General features: G+C 42.1%; 1 protein-coding gene across 1 annotated transcript in view; it reads right to left on the bottom strand.

Annotated features, from left to right (window-relative positions):
- The window catches only part of Apaf1 (apoptotic peptidase activating factor 1), an 86,950-nt gene that overhangs the window by 50,608 nt on the left and 17,711 nt on the right, over positions 1-18,631 (bottom strand). The window contains exons 6-14 of the mRNA XM_032911402.1: positions 16,907-17,019; positions 16,657-16,788; positions 14,848-15,086; positions 14,176-14,343; positions 13,099-13,230; positions 9,460-9,573; positions 7,728-7,912; positions 2,945-3,071; positions 1,682-1,807 (exon numbers count right to left, since the gene is read on the bottom strand). Of these exons, the coding sequence (XP_032767293.1) occupies positions 1,682-1,807; positions 2,945-3,071; positions 7,728-7,912; positions 9,460-9,573; positions 13,099-13,230; positions 14,176-14,343; positions 14,848-15,086; positions 16,657-16,788; positions 16,907-17,019 (1,336 nt within the window). The remainder of the gene's footprint in view (positions 1-1,681; positions 1,808-2,944; positions 3,072-7,727; positions 7,913-9,459; positions 9,574-13,098; positions 13,231-14,175; positions 14,344-14,847; positions 15,087-16,656; positions 16,789-16,906; positions 17,020-18,631) is intronic.

Raw genomic sequence — 18,631 nt, forward strand, 5'->3', positions numbered from 1 at the left:
GTCAAATTCAAAAGAATAACCACATCCCATCAAGAATTAAGAACTACAATTGTTCCCCAAAGTTTCAAGCTTCCCCTATTCCCAGGCCTGTGGCCAAAACAATAATAATTGCAAACTTATCATTATTTAACTTTAACCTTTGACTTATACTTCAGAGCTCCGAGCTCCGAGGTCAGCTACTTGCATTTTCCTGGGAAGCTCTAATGATAAAGGACATGGGCAAAGCTGCCAGGCAGTGGCCAGAAAGAATCAAGTTAACCCTTAACTCAGTGGTTCTGCCAGCTTTCTGCTTCTGCACATTGTACACAGTGGCTCTCCTAGGAGTCCCAGTGTTTTGACTTAGTTTTACTAGTATATAATTTTATGTAGTCTATACTTTCTTATCCAGGAATTACTCTCAAATGTTGTCAAAACTCATTTCATAACTTCAATAGTTTTTTTCCTTTCTTGGGGTCCCAATGTTGGCTTTAATTCATTTTCTAATAATTTCTTCAAACTTTCTTTCCAAGTCAAGCAATAATCCAAAACAACCATTGGATTGTTTCCAAGATGAAATCACACAGCATGCACTTGGGCCATTAGGACTGTGCTGTGCTGTGCCCTATGCCTCATTATTTAATTGTTTAAGAATCATTACATCAAGGAACACCTAGTTTCACAGAATTCCCCAGAGCAGGAGAAGGGAATAGGAAAGTCAGATATAATAGAATGATTATGCACACCAAGGCCAACTGAAAGGCAGTCACACACAAATAAAATCTATACAGCTGTTGTCCAAGGCTAAGGTTAGGAGAAATGGGAACAGCTTTTTTTTTTTTACAAAGAGCTGCCACAGGCTACTGAGATGTGTCCACCCTGGCCTACTGCGGGCAGTCTCTGTCACAGTTGCTGTCCCCAGCAATAATAGACCAAGTTAGTAGATCATCAGGCAAGGGTCCTTTAACCCCACTCACTCCTGCCTGTTACAGAAAAGAACTGTTGTGATTTCAACTCAAGAAGAAAATGTTTCCCTACCTTAATTTTTTTCTCAATGTATTTTCTTTTCTTTTCTTTTTTCTCATTAAATTTGTTTTAATGGGTCTCAAAATTCTGCGACAGTTTTTTTGGTCAAGTTGTTTCCATTAAAAAGTTCTGATTTTGAAAACTAATAACTTAAAACTGCCACACACACAAAAAATGGTCCACAAAACCTTCTTTCCTGCTGAAGGTTTTACAGTGCATTGTTATCTTTAACCAGTCTTTTACTATTAAACTTAAATGGCCAACTGAGACAAGCAGTTCTGAGCCCGCTCCTCCACCGCTGATTAAGACTGCGGTGGCAGGCGTTAGGGATAATATTCATTTAGCCTTCCGAGCTTTCTGGGCAGCCCTGGTGACTGCCAGCTCCTGCAGCCTTCTTGTCCACGGCTTTGATGACACCCACAACTGTCTGCCTCATGTCACGAACATCAAAACGACCAAGTGGAGGACAGTCAGAGAAGCTCTCAACACACATGGGCCTGTGAGTATTGTGCCTGAATCTACCTGTGTGCTCCAGGAACACTGGGTGTTGACAGAGGTCAGAGATGCGTGTTGGACGCCCTGGAACTGGGGACGTAGGGGTTGTGTGCAGCCACACGGGTGTTCTGAGGAGAGATAAGCGCTCTCTCTCAAGCACCGAGCCACTGCTCCAACACTATACCTTAACTTTCTTATCCGCTGAGCAGGTCGCTATGTAACTGTCATCTGAGGAGAACGCACAGCAAAGCACCTCATCTTCATGAGCTTTGATGTCCAGAAGTTTCTCTCCTGTCTCGGCTTTAAACACCTGCATGACAACAGCAAAGTCTTTCTTACTGTACGCCACCTACCCATAGGACACCATCTAATCAAAATACATCTCTGAAAGTTCTTTTTTTTTTTAAGATTTATTTATTATATAAATACACTGTCACTGTCTTCAGACACACCAGAAGAGAGCATCAGATCTCATTACAGATGGTTATGAGGCACCATGTGGTTGCTGGGATTTGAACTCAGGACCTCTGGAAGAGCAGTCAGTGATCTAATCACTGAGCCATCTCCCGAGTCCCTCTCTGAAAGTTCTCAACCACTGTTATTTTCAAAACAAAAATGAAATTTAACAAAATGACTTGCAAATCAGAGCTTGTCAGAATTCCTAAGTGTTTCTGTAAGCATAAACCGAGAAGTACCCACTGTTAAGGTTTGCTAAGTCTCACTAAAAAGAAGAGGTGAAATGCAGCTTCATTTCTTGGGATTATATTGACAAATTCTAAATAACAAATATACATTTTTTGGGGGCTCCAAAACCCCAAATTAAGGCTGCAGATATAGTTCAGGGGTTGAGTGCTTGCCCAACATTCACAAGACCCTGAGTTCAATCCCAGCACTACTGGGGGAATTAAGGCCAAGATTCACGTAATTAGTAATCGGTACTAGAGAAATGAGTATACAATTATGATCTCGGAAAGATTCAAATATCCTAAATATAAAAGTATGGTGAAAAAGTACTCCCCGAACTTCCCAAAACCACAGTGAGAACAGAAGTACCTTTGGAACCAATCTATCCGATCCCCACAGACAGTCAGAAATCTCTCGGCCTCTCACAACTTGTTCAACCATTGTTTCTTCAGCAGCAGCATGCTTTTCCTGCATGCTGGAGTCTGCATGTCTGTTAACGACTGCCATTTTCTCGTCACCCATCAATGTTAGATGATAGACAGTAACTGCCAAGGTAAAGAGCTCCTCGATGTCCCTGGCAAGTTTGGACTACTGAAAACAGCTACATCTTTAATATGCTACAGAAGCAGCTATGAATGTTCAGGGGTTTACATTTCTTTACTTCTAAACCATCGTTTTCCTAAATTTTAGTATTTAAACATATTCTAATTTGCAAAAATAGGTCACATGCCTCTTCCAGTGTTTTCCAAGAGACATACCTTACCTGCAAGGTTTTATCAGCTCCACAAGAAGCTATTCTCTGACCATCCTGAGAAAAACACGCGTGGTACACGGCGTCTGTATGGGGGCGAACGACTAAGCGGGACAGATTCTTGATGGTTTTTTTGTTGCTAAATACAAGTGAAAGATGAAGAGAAATTCAATGATGGAGGATAAAAGCAACATTTCCCTTCAAATAATAAGTCTTTTAATATGGCTGTATCTCTCCCAAATAAAAAACTATCGAACTACTAACATGCAAATGACAGTAGAGACTGCCTAAAAAAAAATAGCCTAACAAAAGTGACATTTAAGAGACATGGTATCTTATATCAAGCCACCTAGCATGTGTTACATATGTCACTGAGTTAAGAGAAATCTACTTAATCAAACATATGCCACTTTCTATTTTCCCTTTTTAAAAAAAAAAAAATTGTATTTTTATATGTTTTGTCTCACATGCATTAGGAGCACCATGTTATGTGGTGGCCACAAAGGTCAGAAAATGGCGTGATATCCCCTGGAACTGAAGTTACAGATGGTTGAGAGCCACCGTGTGGGCGCTGGGAACTAAGCCAGGTCCTCACGGCCAGTGCTCTTAGCCACTGAGCAATAGCCCCTCTATTTTTTATAAACATTAATATAATATATTTAAGCCTATCTTTTTTTTAAAAAAAAATACAATTTTAAGATTAAAGAAACCACTGCAAAAGAGAGCTTACACTACACATGATATTGCACCTACTACTAGATGACATACTTTTAAAATGTTCTCCTCTAACGCTACTCAAAATGGGAATGGGGGATGGGAGACAGGGACAGATAAAGCAATATTATTCTCCTCCTATATGAATTCTATAGAATGACAACTGTGCCACGAGTAGGGACATTGTATTATTACCCATAGCGTGTTGGTCTGATGCTACTTATATCCTAATGCTAAATTCTGGCTCCTCAAGATGTGGCTGTACCTGACATCAGATCCTCGTGCACTGGTCAGTAGGAGGCTAGAGACTGTGACTGGGCAGGGGAGGGAGACGGTGGGGTTGCAGATGGAGAGAGAGGGAAGAGAAGAAGATGGAGAAGCTGCCAGGGAGCAGAACCGAACGGCCAGGAGAAACGGCAGGTAACACAGGACTTAATAGCTGGGGAATGCTAGCACAGCCCTAGCCCTGCCCAATCTAGGCTTGTACGAAAAATACCTGGATGGCGTATGTTTTACATGGGCTTACTAGGATTATGAACTCCTACAATAACTGCCCACAGACCCAAGGGTAAAAGACTATACATGCACTAAAAACAGGACCAAGTACTGGAAAAAAGCCAGACTAGGAGCCTGTGTAGAAACAACTACACTTCACCATTAGTGATAAGTAGGCATCACCCAAGGAAAAAAATTATGACAACCCGTAAGGACATATGTGAAGGACACGTGTGTTACTTGCAAAGTTAAAAGGGCTACCTACGTTAAGACTACAATCTTTCCATCTAGATACAGTGGCACACACGTCCCGTGATCCCAGATAGCTGGGAGCCTAAGGGTAGAAAGAGCACTGTCAAGCCCAGACTGTACACCTAGAGGTGCTCTGTTTTTAAAACAAGGCAAATAAAGCCTGTCTTTCCTTTGATCATCGACTCCAATTCCTCAGAGTACAGAGGTAACAGATGGATGTGTGAAAAAGCCACTGCTTTGAAAATTTACACTCAAATTTAGGTTGATGCCAATGAGAACCTTTTCCATCTAACGGGGACAGTGTCTAGCACTGAAATAAATCATTCTTTAATGGTCTGGTCCAAGCAAGGTAAGGAAAAACAGAGCAACAGCTGACTAACCGCTCTGTGACAGAGTGTCACAGGCTGGAATGTTGCTGGTGCAATGGGAGAAAAGACAGCAAAACATAGTAAAAATGTAACATCTCAATAACTCCTGAATCTGTCTGCTTGATCAGACCAAGTGTTAAGAGTCCATTTAAGAGCCTGAGACAGGGCCCTGTTGTTGAAGTGCTTCTGACACAAACATGAGGACCATGGTTCAGGTTCCCAGAACACACGTAAGTCTGAGTGGCAGCTTACCTGTAATCCCTCCACTCAAGTGGAGGTAGGATTTTCCTTAGAGCTAGCTAGCCAGACTAATACTACTGACCAGCTCTGACTTCAACTAAGAGTAATGGGTAAGGTGGAGAGATAAGGAAGACTTCAAATGTCAACCTCAGGTCTACACACACACACACACACACACACACACACACACACACACACACACATACACACACACAAAACACACACATACACACACAAACACATACACACACAAACAAACACACACACACACAAAAACACACATACACACACACACACACACAATGCAAACAGCATACACACATCCAAACGTGATTCCACAAACAATACCAACACATGTTTAAAAAGGGTTTCATTCAGTCACTAAGTGGGAATTTATTCAACGTTCCTGCTATGCTATGAGCATGCTATGAACTAGGATAATTAGGCAAGAGAAGTTGAATAAGTTTTCCCTAATGATACACAACTGTACCTGAGAGCTGGAATTCAAACCCAGACGATCAAGGGCGAGAATCTTATTCTAATCCCCAAATTACTGTGCACTACAGAATAGATGCAGTAATACAGAAGAGAACTGAGTAAAGAGATGGACGAGAGAGGGGCCAAAAGGTGGTTAAGAGAAAAAACAAGGAGTATTCTAGACCATCAACAGATCTAACGGAGCCTCCACAAGTGAGAAAGGCTGCTACCCTCGGTGGAAGCAAACTTCCATGCTGCCTTAATGGAAGTAAAACCTCACTTCTGAAGAAAATGTTAAAAGATAGTTGAGTCTGGGAAAGGGGGAAGAGGGAGTATGAACTTTCATTTTACATCTCTAATCTTTTAACTAAAAAAAAAAAAAAATGTAATTAATGCGAGTCTTACAGTGGGTATGTGCATGATAGTGCACTGCCCAGAAAGGCCAAAGACACCAAATGCCCCTGACGCTAGAGTCACTGGGGGGTTGGAAGCCACCCACTAGAAACTGAACCTGGTCCTCAGCAAAACCAGTAAGAGTCATCGCAAGCATGTGATGAGCTGGCACGATGGCTCAACAGCCACGTCTGAGGACAACCTGAATTCAATCCCGGGGACCCTCACAGCAGAAAGGGAACCGATTTCTGCAAGTTGTTCTGACACCACAGGTATATTGTCGCATATCCACCTACACCTAAAAACATACAGACACAAACACATATACACCAAGTAAACGGACAAAGGTGATTTTCAAACATGAGCAATCTCTCCTGCCCTGTGAACAGCCTTTCTTTAGGACATGGAAGAATGGGGCTGAAGAGCTGCGCCAGCAGTCAGAGCACTCACTGCTCTCACAGAGGACTCGCGTTCGGTTCTCAGCACCCAGATCAAAATGGCTTACAATCACCCGTTAGTCCAGTTCTTAAGGTCCAATGCTCTCTGACCTGTCCAGGCACCTACATGCATGGATACACATAAACTTAATCAGACATACGCCACACATAAATATGTAACACGTCTTTAAAAAAATTATAGGATCAGCCTGGGAAAATGCCTCAGCAGCAAGATGGCAGGAGCTTGGATCCCCAGAGCCCATCTAAACATTAGATGGGCATGGCTTCTTAGGGCTTCCACATCATCATAACCACACATGCGTGCACACTGCACACCTACAATTCCAGTCTGAGAATGCAGAGACACACAGGAGAGTCTCCAAAGCAAGCTGGTTAACAAAGTCAGTCATACTGGGGAGCCCTTGCTTTGACCAAGGGATCCTGCCTCAAAGAACAAGCAAGAAGAGCTGTCATGGAAGATTCCTGATTTTAACCTAGGGCTCCCACATCCACATACCCACACATACATGTGCACTGCACACATACTTACACACATGCATACATACAGAGGTGCCCACATATAAATAGGAGGAGAAGAAAAAGACTGTAAAACGCTTTTTTTAAAAAGACACAGAAGAATTAAAATTCAGTGGCATTAAATAAAATCTCTATGGCAAAGCAAAGTAAAAGTGACTTTATAGACAGTATCTCATGTAAATTTTCACAAAAATAGTATTTACCTCAAAAAAGTTTATTATTTCCATTTCACACATAAGGAAGTAAAGTACAGTATGTTAAAAAAAAATCATAAAAGGTCTAAGTTTTTTTTTTTTTTTTTTTTTTTTTTCGGGGCTGGAATATGGAGACTCAAACCTAAGACTCCAAAGTCTGTGGTCATCACTACTATATTAGATCATAGTAGCATTTGATATTATTAAGGATGGACTGTTTGTTTCTATGGACTGTGGCGATATAATTATTTTCTCCTCTGCTTACTTCTCTAGAACTTTCTACTGAGTAGGTGTGGTGGTTTGAATACATTTGGTTTGAAAGTGTGTCACTGTGGGTGTGGCTTTGAGAGACCCTCCTCCTGGCTGCCTGGAAGCCAGTCTTCTCCTGTCTGCCTTCAGATGAAGATGTAGGACTCTCAGCTCCTCCAGTGCCTGTACTGACACAAACATGCTTCCCACCATGATGATAATGGACCGAACCTCTGAACCTGTGAGCCAGCACCAATTAAATGTTGTCCTTATAAGAGTTGCCTTGGTCATGGTGTCTGCTCACAGCAGTAAGACCCTAACTGAGACAGTGGGAATACTTTCTGTTTCTAAAGTCGTTAAATCTCACCGCGTGAGCTCACTGGCCACCTGGAAAGGAACAGTTAATAACGGAGTCTCTCTGGTCTCTCTGGCAACTCACATCCATTCCAGGTAAAGCCGCCCGGTATCCACCTCCTGCTTGGCCTGCAGCTTTGCTTGTTGATAAACTTCGGAAGTCTCTGGTTCACAGAGGCCCAGCTGCACAATGTTAGGAAATGGCTGTCGTCCAAGGAGGTGTCCGTTTAAAGATAAAAACTCTTGAAAATTCTCACAGACTGCACAATCCTAAGAATAAACTGAAATCTGTTAGACACAGAGCCAAAGCAAAACCTGACATCTCTTTGTTTCTGTGATCTTAACATTTTAAAGCTTAAGTGAAACACTCTACATGAACTAAAATGTAACAGTCAACCACTAGGCAATAAATACAGTGTTCTCAATCTCTCTCTCTCTCTCTCTCCTCTCTCTCTCTCTCTCTCTCTCTCTCTCTCTCTCTCTCTCTCTCTCCCCCCCCCTCTGTGTGTGTGTGTATGTGTGTCATTCTCTGTCATTCTCCCTGTCTGTCTGTCTGTCTGTCTCTCTCTCTCTCTCTCTCTCTCTTCTTCCTAGCTGTTGTTTCAACATGCAAGCTCATAGCTACTGCTTCCGTGGCCAAGCCAGCTTGCATGTTACCATGCTCCCCGCCATGATAGTCACGGATATATCCTCTAAAACTGTAGGCAAGCCCCCAGTTAAATGTTTTGTTTTACATGTTGCCTTGGTGTCTCAACAAGAGAGAAGTACGTAAGACAGAAGATGGTACCAGGACTGGGGTACTGCTGAATATACTGGCCCATACTTGGTTTGTTTGTTTGTTTGTTTGGGGGGTGTTTGTTTGTTGTTATTTTTGGAGAAATATGTAAGACATTGGGACTTTGGACTAGAAAAGCAGCTGAGTTGTGTAAGTGGGGTTTAACAGGCCATCCATCCTACCAGGACCTTGGAAGACACAGAGCAGTGAGGACTATGGAGGCCCAACTCCAGAGGTTTCAGAGTAAAACAATATTAGCAACTGGGTTGGAGACTAATTGTGTGCTTTTTTGGCAAAGAATGCAGTTGTTTTGTGGCCATGTCCTATGAATCTGCCTAAGGCTATATTGAAGAATTTGAGATTAATTTCATTAACAGAGGTGACTTCAAGAGAAAGAAGAGTAAAAAGAAATACTGGATAGATAGATAGATAGATAGATAGATAGATAGATAGATAGATAGATAGATAGATAGATAGACAGACAGACAGACAGACAGACAGAGAGTAAGTAGCTGGGTAGACAAACAAAGGAAGAGACAGCAATCCTCTACTGACTTCTACACTCATGTTAAAGACCTCATTATCACCAGGTATGCCTTTTATGCCAGCACTTGCAAGGCAGAGGTAGGCAGATACCTGTGAATTTGAGACCAGCCTGGTCTATATAATAAGTTCCAGGACAGCCAGAGCTACATAGGTAGACCCTGTCTCAAAAAACAAAAATCAAATAAACAAGAATATCTCATTACCTACCACATTTCTCTGCACATACAGGAAAAAAAAAAAAGAAAAACAAACCACTGAACCAATTTTCAAACTTCAATCCTGTGTGTGTTCTCAGTGGGCCAGGAAGCAATTAACTAAGATCAAAGGTCAGAGCAAGACGATCTCTATTCTGCTCGTTCCCAGCACTAACCTCAGAAGTAAATGTCGAAACGAGACACTTGATAGTTCACACTTTCATCCAATGTATGCCTAAGCCATAAACTCACGAGTCGGAGGAGACCTCCCTGAAATACTAAGTTTTCACACTGGTAGATACCTTTTCATCCAGTATATGCCTATATTCCACGAACTCGTGAATCAGATGCGCAGGGCCGACAAGTTCTGTTTTTGCTTTAATCCAATCCAGGGAAAACATTAAAGCACAAAGTTCCTTAAAAATAAGAACAGTAAGATGGGGTACTGTGTGAAAAACAAAAATCAAAAATTTCAAATAGAGCAGCATCATCCTAACACTACTAAAAATCACTTTGCAGATATCTAAAATTTAAGAAAGGCAGTAAAATAAACACATAATTCAAAATAAATATAAAATAGGGCTCACTTCTTAACTCAAAGTAAAACATCAGTTATACAAAAGATTTAAATATAAAACAGAAAACTTTTTAAAAATATAAGGAAATCTTTGCAACCATGACGAAATAAAACAAGCAGATGTGCATGTGCTCCCATGTGCAATCATACACAAACATACATATACATGTGCATGTGCTATCATACATGAACATACACAAACATACATATCCATGTGCTCACGTGTGCGATCATACATGAACATACATAAACATACATATACATGTGCATGTGCCCACACATGTAATCATACACACATATACACAAGCGTACAAATACATGTGCATGTGCTCACATGTGCAATCATACACACAGCAACACAAAACACATAAGCACATACATACTTAACTAGATAAAAATCCAAATACCCTATACATTAAAAAGCAGCATCTCTAAAAGTTTTTGAAATACATAAACATTACTGTAAGACATAATCGAGTTGGGTTTAATGTGACCCTTTATAGAAAATCATAGTAGAACTGAAACAATAAAAAGATAAACTCCAACAAGGAAAAAGAAAAGATAAATGCTGAGAGGCCTCAGATGTGGTGGCATACACCTGAATTCCTAGCACGTATGAGGCTGAGGCAGAAGGACCACAAATTCAAAGCCAGCCTGGGTGGCAGAGAAGGACGCAGTGTGGCCAAAGCAAAAAGAAAAGAATAACAAAATACCAATAAATAAACAAAATATCTCATTACCAACCACATTTCTCAGCACGGAGAAATAAAAAACCACTGAGAACCACTTTCCCCAATTTTTAAACTTCAATCCTATGTGTATTCTCAGTGGGCCAGGAAGCAATTAACTAAAATCAAAGGTCACAGCAAGATGATCTCTATTCGATTCACAAAATAAAGTATACATAGCCAATAATCACAATTTCACAAGTAATCAAAGTGAAAGATTTACCACTCTTATGTTGGCCTGCTAAGAATAAAGGAATGGTAAGAATACTCATGGGGTAGGGGATTTAGCTCAGTGGTAGAGCGCTTGCCTAGCAAGCGTAAGGCCCTGGGTTCAGTCCCCAGCTCCGAAAAAAAGAAAAGGAAAATTCTAGGACAGCCAGAACTACACAGAGAAACCCTGCTCAACAAACAAACAAACAAACAAACAAACGGAACAAATGTCCTCATCCACTAGTGTTAGTGACATACTAGAGAGCATTCTTCTACAGAATGGTTCATTTTTTAACACTAGATTCTTTTCAAAGTGTCCTGCATCTTTACATGTATCTTAATCATGTCCACTTCCCACTCCCTTTGGTGTCTATAAAACACATTTGTTCTACCTTCTATCCTCTTTCTTGTTGTTGTCCTTAACTAACTCACTAAATCCAATGAGTCCTGCCCATATGGGTATGAGTATAGAGCAACCCACTGGGGTACAGGCAACCTACCAGTGGCCATACCCCCAAAGAAAAGGGACTCTTTCTCCCTGGCAGTCATCAGTTACCAAGAGCTCCTCAGTTAGGGGTGGGACCTTGTTAGTCCATCCCTACCCTGAGCTGAAATTTCTTTTTTTTTTTAAGATTTATTTATTTATTACATATGAGTACACTGTCATTCTTCAGACACACCAGAAGAGGGCATCAGATCTCTTTACAGATGTTTATGAGCCACCATGTGGTTGCTGGGATTTGAACTCAGGACCTCTGGAAGAGCAGTCAGTGCTCTTAACCACTGAGCCATCTCTCCAGCCCCCTGAGCTGAAATTTCTAAATGTCTTGCTCTTTCGCAGGTTTCATATAGGCAACAGCCATGTCCTATCCAGGAGCGAGCAGTGCACAGTGTTGTAGGAAGTCAAGACTTCAGACCCCGTCTGTGTACTGATCCTATTTTTTATCTTTTGTCCACAATTCTTAAACTTCCACATCTATTATCCAGCAGCTTACTCAGTGTCTGAATCAGACGTTTTAGTAGCTGCATTAGGGTCGAGATAATAATGTCAATTCTTAACCTTCTCTTGCCTTGCACGTTCCACGGCACACGACTGCCGTCTTTCTATTGCGCTGCACATGCCTGCAGTCGTCTTTGACTTCCCTCTGTGTCACAATGCACATCAAATCTATCAGAAACCCCAAGGCACTCCCTTCTCATCCCTTCCGTCTCTTTCCCAGTTACTCACTGTCTCTCTTCCCCAAGGACATAAGCTAAATGAGAGCAGACACTCCAGCTACGATCTAGACTCAGAATGAAGAACAATCCCGTTCTCTGGCACCGTGGTTCTCAACCTGTGGGTTTCCCCCTCTTTTGGAAGGAGGGTCCCATATCAGATATCCTGCATCTCAGACAGTTACATTATAAATCATAACACTAGCAAAATTACAGTTATAAAGTAGCAACGAAATAATTGTACGGTTGAGGGTCACCACAACATGAGGGAATGTACCATAGCATCAGGAAGGTTGAAAACACTGCTCTAACAAGTACTCAATAAATATTCGATAAGTAAATTAATAAATATCCTTTCCCACCTTCCACCTCCACAGAGAACATACACAAATCCATACTACAGATAAAGGAAAGTTACAGCGAAGAGGAGAAACTGATTATTTTCCACAGTCACTAAGACTCCCCACCCCCTTTTTTTACACAAGATATATTTTCGCTAACAGTCTAGCCAGTGGTGGTGCACACCTTTAATCCCAGCACTTGAGAGGCAGAGGCAGGTGGATCTCTGATTTTGAGCCCAGCCTGGTCTACAGAGCGAGTTCCAGGACAGTCAGTGCTGCACAGAGAAACCCTGCCTCAAAGAACTAAACAAAGAAAGAAAAGAAAGAGCTCAGTTGCCGACAAGATGAGTCAGATGATGCCACCAAACCTGAAATCCTAAATTCCACCCCACACACAGAGTGGGAGGAGAGAGCCAACTCCCACAAGCTATCCTCTGACTTCCACATGCATAGCATGCCACACACACACCCACACCTAAGCAGACAAAATAAACATGTAAATGTAATAAACGAAATTTTCCAAAATTCTAATAGGATTAAAGCATGACACCGAAGAAAAATTTCACGTGCCGTTTAGCTATGTAAAAATTTAAATTTCTAGTAAGGTAGAAAGTAAGATTAATAAAACTTAAGGATTAACTCCAGGGGGCTGGAGAGATGGCTCAGCAGTTAAGAGCCTGGCCTCCCTGGGTACAGCACACACATGGTTACATACATACACATTCATACACAACATTCATACATATAAAATAAATAAAATATTAAGAAAAATAAATAAATAAATAAACAAACCCAAAGTGGGGGGGGGATGTGTACAATATATAGAAACAGGAAGGTGAAATGAAAGAATTTTCCAGAGTGTCGTCTTACTTTGTGCATACCGGCACTGGCCATGTGATAGGCCAGGAAGTTGTACCAGTACATGCAGTCCTCCTGACCTGGAGACAGCGTATGCGGCTGGTGATACCTCTGAAACTGAGTGACCATCTTCCTGTGCAGATCCTGAAACCCACACCAAGCACATCAGAGGACACGAACAATCTGATTACCTGAGCAGCACAGTATCCTCCACTTCCAAAGCTCTCACGAAAATCTCCCCCACAAGCTGCTTACGAAAGGGAGAGGAGCTTTACAGTGGAGAGATCATGGAAGTAACCTTTTAAACGAATAGTCAACATCTACATGACCCAGGAGCTAAATCAATCTCTCATAGGGTGTCATAAAGGCACAGCATCGCTTGTATAATTCTTTAAAAAGTGTGTGTGTGTGTGTGTGTGTGTGTGTGTGTGTGTGTGTGTGTGTGTGTGTTAGTGCATAGAATCCGGGTATCCAAAGGGGCCAGAAGAGACTGTCAGACCCTCTGAAACTGGAATCACAGGCAGTTGTGAGCTGCCTAGCATGGGTCCTCTGGAAGAACGGCAAGTGTTCTTAACCACTGAGCCACCTCTCCAGCCCCTGACAAATAGGCACAACCTCAACCCACTCAGGAGAAGACACCAGACAAAACCAAATTCAGGAACTGTATTTAAACTAACTGCTTAGTGCTCTTCAAAACTACGGGAGCTGGGCTGGACATACAGCTTAGTGTAAAGCACTTCCTGATACACGTGAGGTCTGAGGTTTAATCCCATTAAAGACGAGCACCGAGAATTTTCACAAATTTGAGGACAACAGGAAAATCACAATTAGGGAAGTCAGATACTGACATCACCAGATGCTTCGTGGGATCCTGCATTGGATCTGGACCACAGAAAGAACATTGGTAGAGAAGGTGGTAAATTGTGGATTATTAGCTGATAATAGTTCATCGATGGAAATTTTCTAATTTTGACAATTGTATTATACTTATGTAAAATTTACACAGAGAAATTCTGCGGTATATTTTTATATAGCAAGCCTAAAACTGTTTCAAAATCAAAAGTAGAAGCACATATGACATTTAAGTACCTGGAGCTGACTTCGATTCTTCTCTGTAAGGAAATCTACTTGAAGATCATGCAAATAATAACAAAATGACTTCCCATTCCGATTACAGAATAAGAGAGACTTATTAACGAACTCCTGCAAGATGTCTTCAACTTCTTCCGTTTCCAAGTCCCAGAGAACGCACAGCACCTAGGAACCATTTGAAGCACTTAGTAGAGCGTAGAAGTACAATGAGCAGTAAGTATGGGAGACCAAGTGTTTGATCAATACGATACTTCAAGGAGGTCTCTGTGTTTTAAGAGGTTTAACTAGGGGCTGGAGAGATGGCTCAGCGGCTAAGAGCACTGACTGTTCTTCCAGAGGTCCTGAGTTCAAATCCCAGCAACCACATGGTGGCTCACAACCATCTGTAAAGAGATCTGATGCCCTCTTCTGGTGTATCTGAAGACAGCTACAGTGTACTTACATATAAATAGATCTTTTTTTAAAAGGTTCAATGAGTTTTCAAGATAAAAAAAAGAAACTGGATGCTTCTTTAGAACCACTTCCCTAGAACCACTGAGAAGTAAGAAACGCACAAGCTCAACACAGAGCGTTCTATGGAGACCAAGCACCTCACCTCTCACCTCAGTCCAATTATCCAAGTCCGCATGCCATAAACACCCAGTGATAAGGAGTGTGGCCGGCCCTTACCTTCGTAGGCACCTTGACATCCTTCTGCAGGATGGAGAGGTCTGTGTAGTAGTCCTTGATGTCTTCTCTGAGCATCTCCACACTTATGGACATGGCTTCATCCAGAGCCTCGTAGTCATAAGATGAAGATTTCCTTATTCTCTTAAACTGCTTATTCTGAAGCTGCCTGAGGTAGTATGCCCAGCGGTTGGGAAAATCCCGTAAAAGTGCACCAACTAAAGACACGACGAGAGGAGAGCCTGGGGGAAGGCGACTGGGTTAATACCATCTTAGTTCAAAATCACCACTCGACGACCTTATTTCATTGTTTTAAATCTCTCCCTTATGTGGAGGAAATGAGTGTGTGGGGAGGTGGGTGGGGGTGGGGTGGGGTGGTAGGCTTAGCAGTGAGCATCTTTGCCCTAAGCCATCTCACTAGGAAACGATTTTCAGTGCAGTCACCCAAGGCCTAAGAACATTTATTTATAGCTGCTGGTTTACTTTACTTCGAGGTCTGTCTGCTAAGAAAATCAGGAGAAGTAAGGCTGACTCCACTCACAGATACTCGCTACAGTATCATTTGTTCAGATTATCTGCATTACTCTTGCTGCCCAATCCCTTTGCTACCTGGCTGTCGGTCCCGCCTATGCTCTGAAGTCCAGAGGGAATGGCAGAGGTTGAAGACAAGGAAGTCACACTGAAGGGAACACTGGGAGTCCCTCCCTCCTGAAAACGGATCACTGTACCTCTGGTCTGTATCTTCGAATTGTCCCTTATACGTCAATAAATACGCTTCCCTGATTCCTGCAAACTGCTCAAACAAATTAACCAAATTTGAGGAAGGGGTTTCTAGCTGCTGAGTCAGAAGCATGGGTCCAACCTGGAGCCTGTTAACTGGCATCTGAGTGGGAGGTAGAGAGAGGTCGTCATGGGAACCGACCCTTCAACCTGTAGGATGGTCACTCTTTCCATGTAAATCATTTAAGAATTAAATAAGGGGGGCTGGAGAGATGGCTCAGCGGTTAAGAGCACTGACTCCTCTTCCAGAGGTCCTGAGTTCAAATCCCAGCAACCACATGGTGTCTCACAACCATCTGTAATGGAGATCTGATGCCCTCTTCTGGTGGTCTGAAGACAGCTACAGTGTACTTATATATAATAAATAAATTAAAAAAAAAAAAGAGGGGTGGGGGATTTAGCTCAAGTGGTAGAGTGCGCTTGCCTAGCAAGCGCAAGGCCCTGGGTTCGGCCCCCAGCTCCGAAAAAAAGAAAAGAAAGAAAAAAAAAAGAATTAAATAAGGGGACATGCAGTTGGTAAACACTGCAAAATTGGTTATTTGCGAGCTGTCGGGTAAATATATCTGTATTTGTGGTGTCAGAGTGATCTGTGCTGTCCAAGTCTACTAAAAGAAACTAAGTCTGAGATTGTGGTTTTTTTGTTTCCCTCATCCTCAGAACAAGTAAAAATTTTGTTCCACACGTGTTGGAGGATAACAGCACTTACTTACCAAACTGAAACTTTAATTTTATAAAAGCCCAAACCAAGTAAATTTAAATGATGTTCATGGTATGTTCCACTCTTTGTCAGCCGAGGTCTTAACTTTATCAACCTTTCTCGTGAACATACTCTTTAACACGTGCTGGGTGCATGCGACGGTGTTTGAAGAGTTAATAAATACCAAGTGTATTCGCTTAAGGTATCGAAAGTGCCTAACCATAGCCACCATGAAGCGGGTCCTAGCGTTCGTGTGCTAAGTGACCATGGTCATCAGCTTGCTTTATACCAGAGCGTCAGTGTCCCCCACAGCGCCCATACGCAGGCAGCCATACCTTTGCACTCCTTTATAATACTGTGGGCCTCCACTGGCAAATCTTCTTTCTTCATATTAACAAAAAGTGACAAGATTTCAAGTCCCTTCTCTTTCCCTAGACCACTCTCCACAGGGATAACATACTTAGGACCTGAAGCAAAATCATGGCACAAAGTAAGCAACTTGTCATGTCACATGTGTACATGTCCCGGTGCCTTCCACCTTAATAGCTTCCCCACAGTATTAAAAAGTCAGTCGACACTCCTTACCCATTACTGAATCGGTAACACTCTTATCTCTGGTGGTAAGAAGAATCTGACACTGGTTGTCAAAAGCCTTTAACACCCAAGGATCCCAAACATCATCCAAGATCAACAAAGACCTAAGAGAGAAAAAAATGAGACTAATGACACTTATTTTACACTTTCTTTAAAAAACATCCTGAGACAAGAGTAAACTGGCAGGCTAGAAGTTTCTTCCATGTATCTCCATGGACAAGAGTCAGGGTAGCAAAGAAGAGATGATAGTTTCAAGAGAAAAAGAAAGGAAAAAAAAGTGAGGAACTGAGGTGGTCTGAATAAAAATGGCTCCCATGGGCTCATGTAATTGCATGCTTAGTCCCCAGTTGATGAACTGTCTGGAAACAATTTGGAGGTGTGGCTTCGTTGAAGGAGCTGGGTCACCAGGAGTGGACTCTGAGGTTTCAAAAGCCCATGCCAGGGCCAGCGCATTGTTCTCTGCCTGCTGCCTGTGAATCAGGGTGTAAAGCTCTCAGCTACTTTCCCAGTGCCATGCCTCCTGCCGAGACTATGACAAACTCTGAAACTGTAGTCAAGCCTCCAATGAAATGCTATCTTTTTTAGGAGCTGCTTGGCCATGATGTCTCTCCAGAACCTTATCTAAGACGGTCAGTCAAGGTTGGCCACTGTACAAAAATAAACAAATAAAAGTATGTATGCGTATATATACACAAAATAAATTTAACTTAAAAAAATAAAATAAAGTAAAACAGGACTGGAAAGATGGCTCAGCAATTAAAAGAACTAGCTAGCCACTCTTACACGGAAGATCAGGTTTGGCCCCAGAACTCGCAGGGCAGCTAATAGTCTGTAATTCTAGTTCCAGGCAAATCCAAGCCCTCTTCTAGCTTCCACAGGCACCAAGCATACACATGTTGCATACACAGTATATACAGGAAAAACACTAATACACATAAAACAATAAAATAATTTTTCAAGAGAGCCAAAAAAACAAAGAAAAACAAACGAACCAAACAAACAAAAACCAGAAGGTTTAACACAGAGAGAAAAAAAAACAGGAAACAGTCCACATTCCAACACAGCTTCCTAGGCAGGAGAAGAGACAAATCACGAGGTAAGCCAGACAGGCCTCTGGATAAGACTGCCAATCAAGAGTCAAGGGAAGCCCACAGTTTCTCCCAAGCCTGAAAACTGGTATAGGGATTCGGTGTAACAGCAACACACCACGGCAGGCTGGCACTGAAGAAACTAATCCTCTCATTCTCACTAACGTATGTGTTTATGTGCGGGGATCCTACTGTGTCTAGAAGGACTGTGTGTGTGGCGTCCTTCATTATTCTCAAAGACTCTTGCGGTCTCTGTTTTCCTCTTCCACAGAGGTCCCTGAATCCTGAGGGGAGGGATTTGATGGATACACCCCATTTAGGAATGAGTGTTCCAGGGTCTCTCTCTGCAGTGTCTCTGCACAGTGAGTCTCTGATTTTGTTCCCATCTGCTGCAGGAGGAGGCTTCTCTGATGATGGCTCAGCAAGACACCGATCTGAGTATAGCAGGTCATTAGGAATCATTTTGCTGCTATGCTCTTGGAGCAGAACGGTAGTATTTTGATTTCTCTCCTAGGTCCCTGTCCTGGGTTCTTGGTCATCTAAACAATGTCAGGGACGGGTTCCCTGCTTTCTTTTATAAGGGCTGCCTAAAAGAACTCCTAAAAGATGCCTGGCTACAGTTTCAGAG

This window comes from Rattus rattus, chromosome 1 (assembly GCF_011064425.1).
Source record: "Rattus rattus isolate New Zealand chromosome 1, Rrattus_CSIRO_v1, whole genome shotgun sequence".
NCBI classification, from domain to species: domain Eukaryota; kingdom Metazoa; phylum Chordata; class Mammalia; order Rodentia; family Muridae; genus Rattus; species Rattus rattus.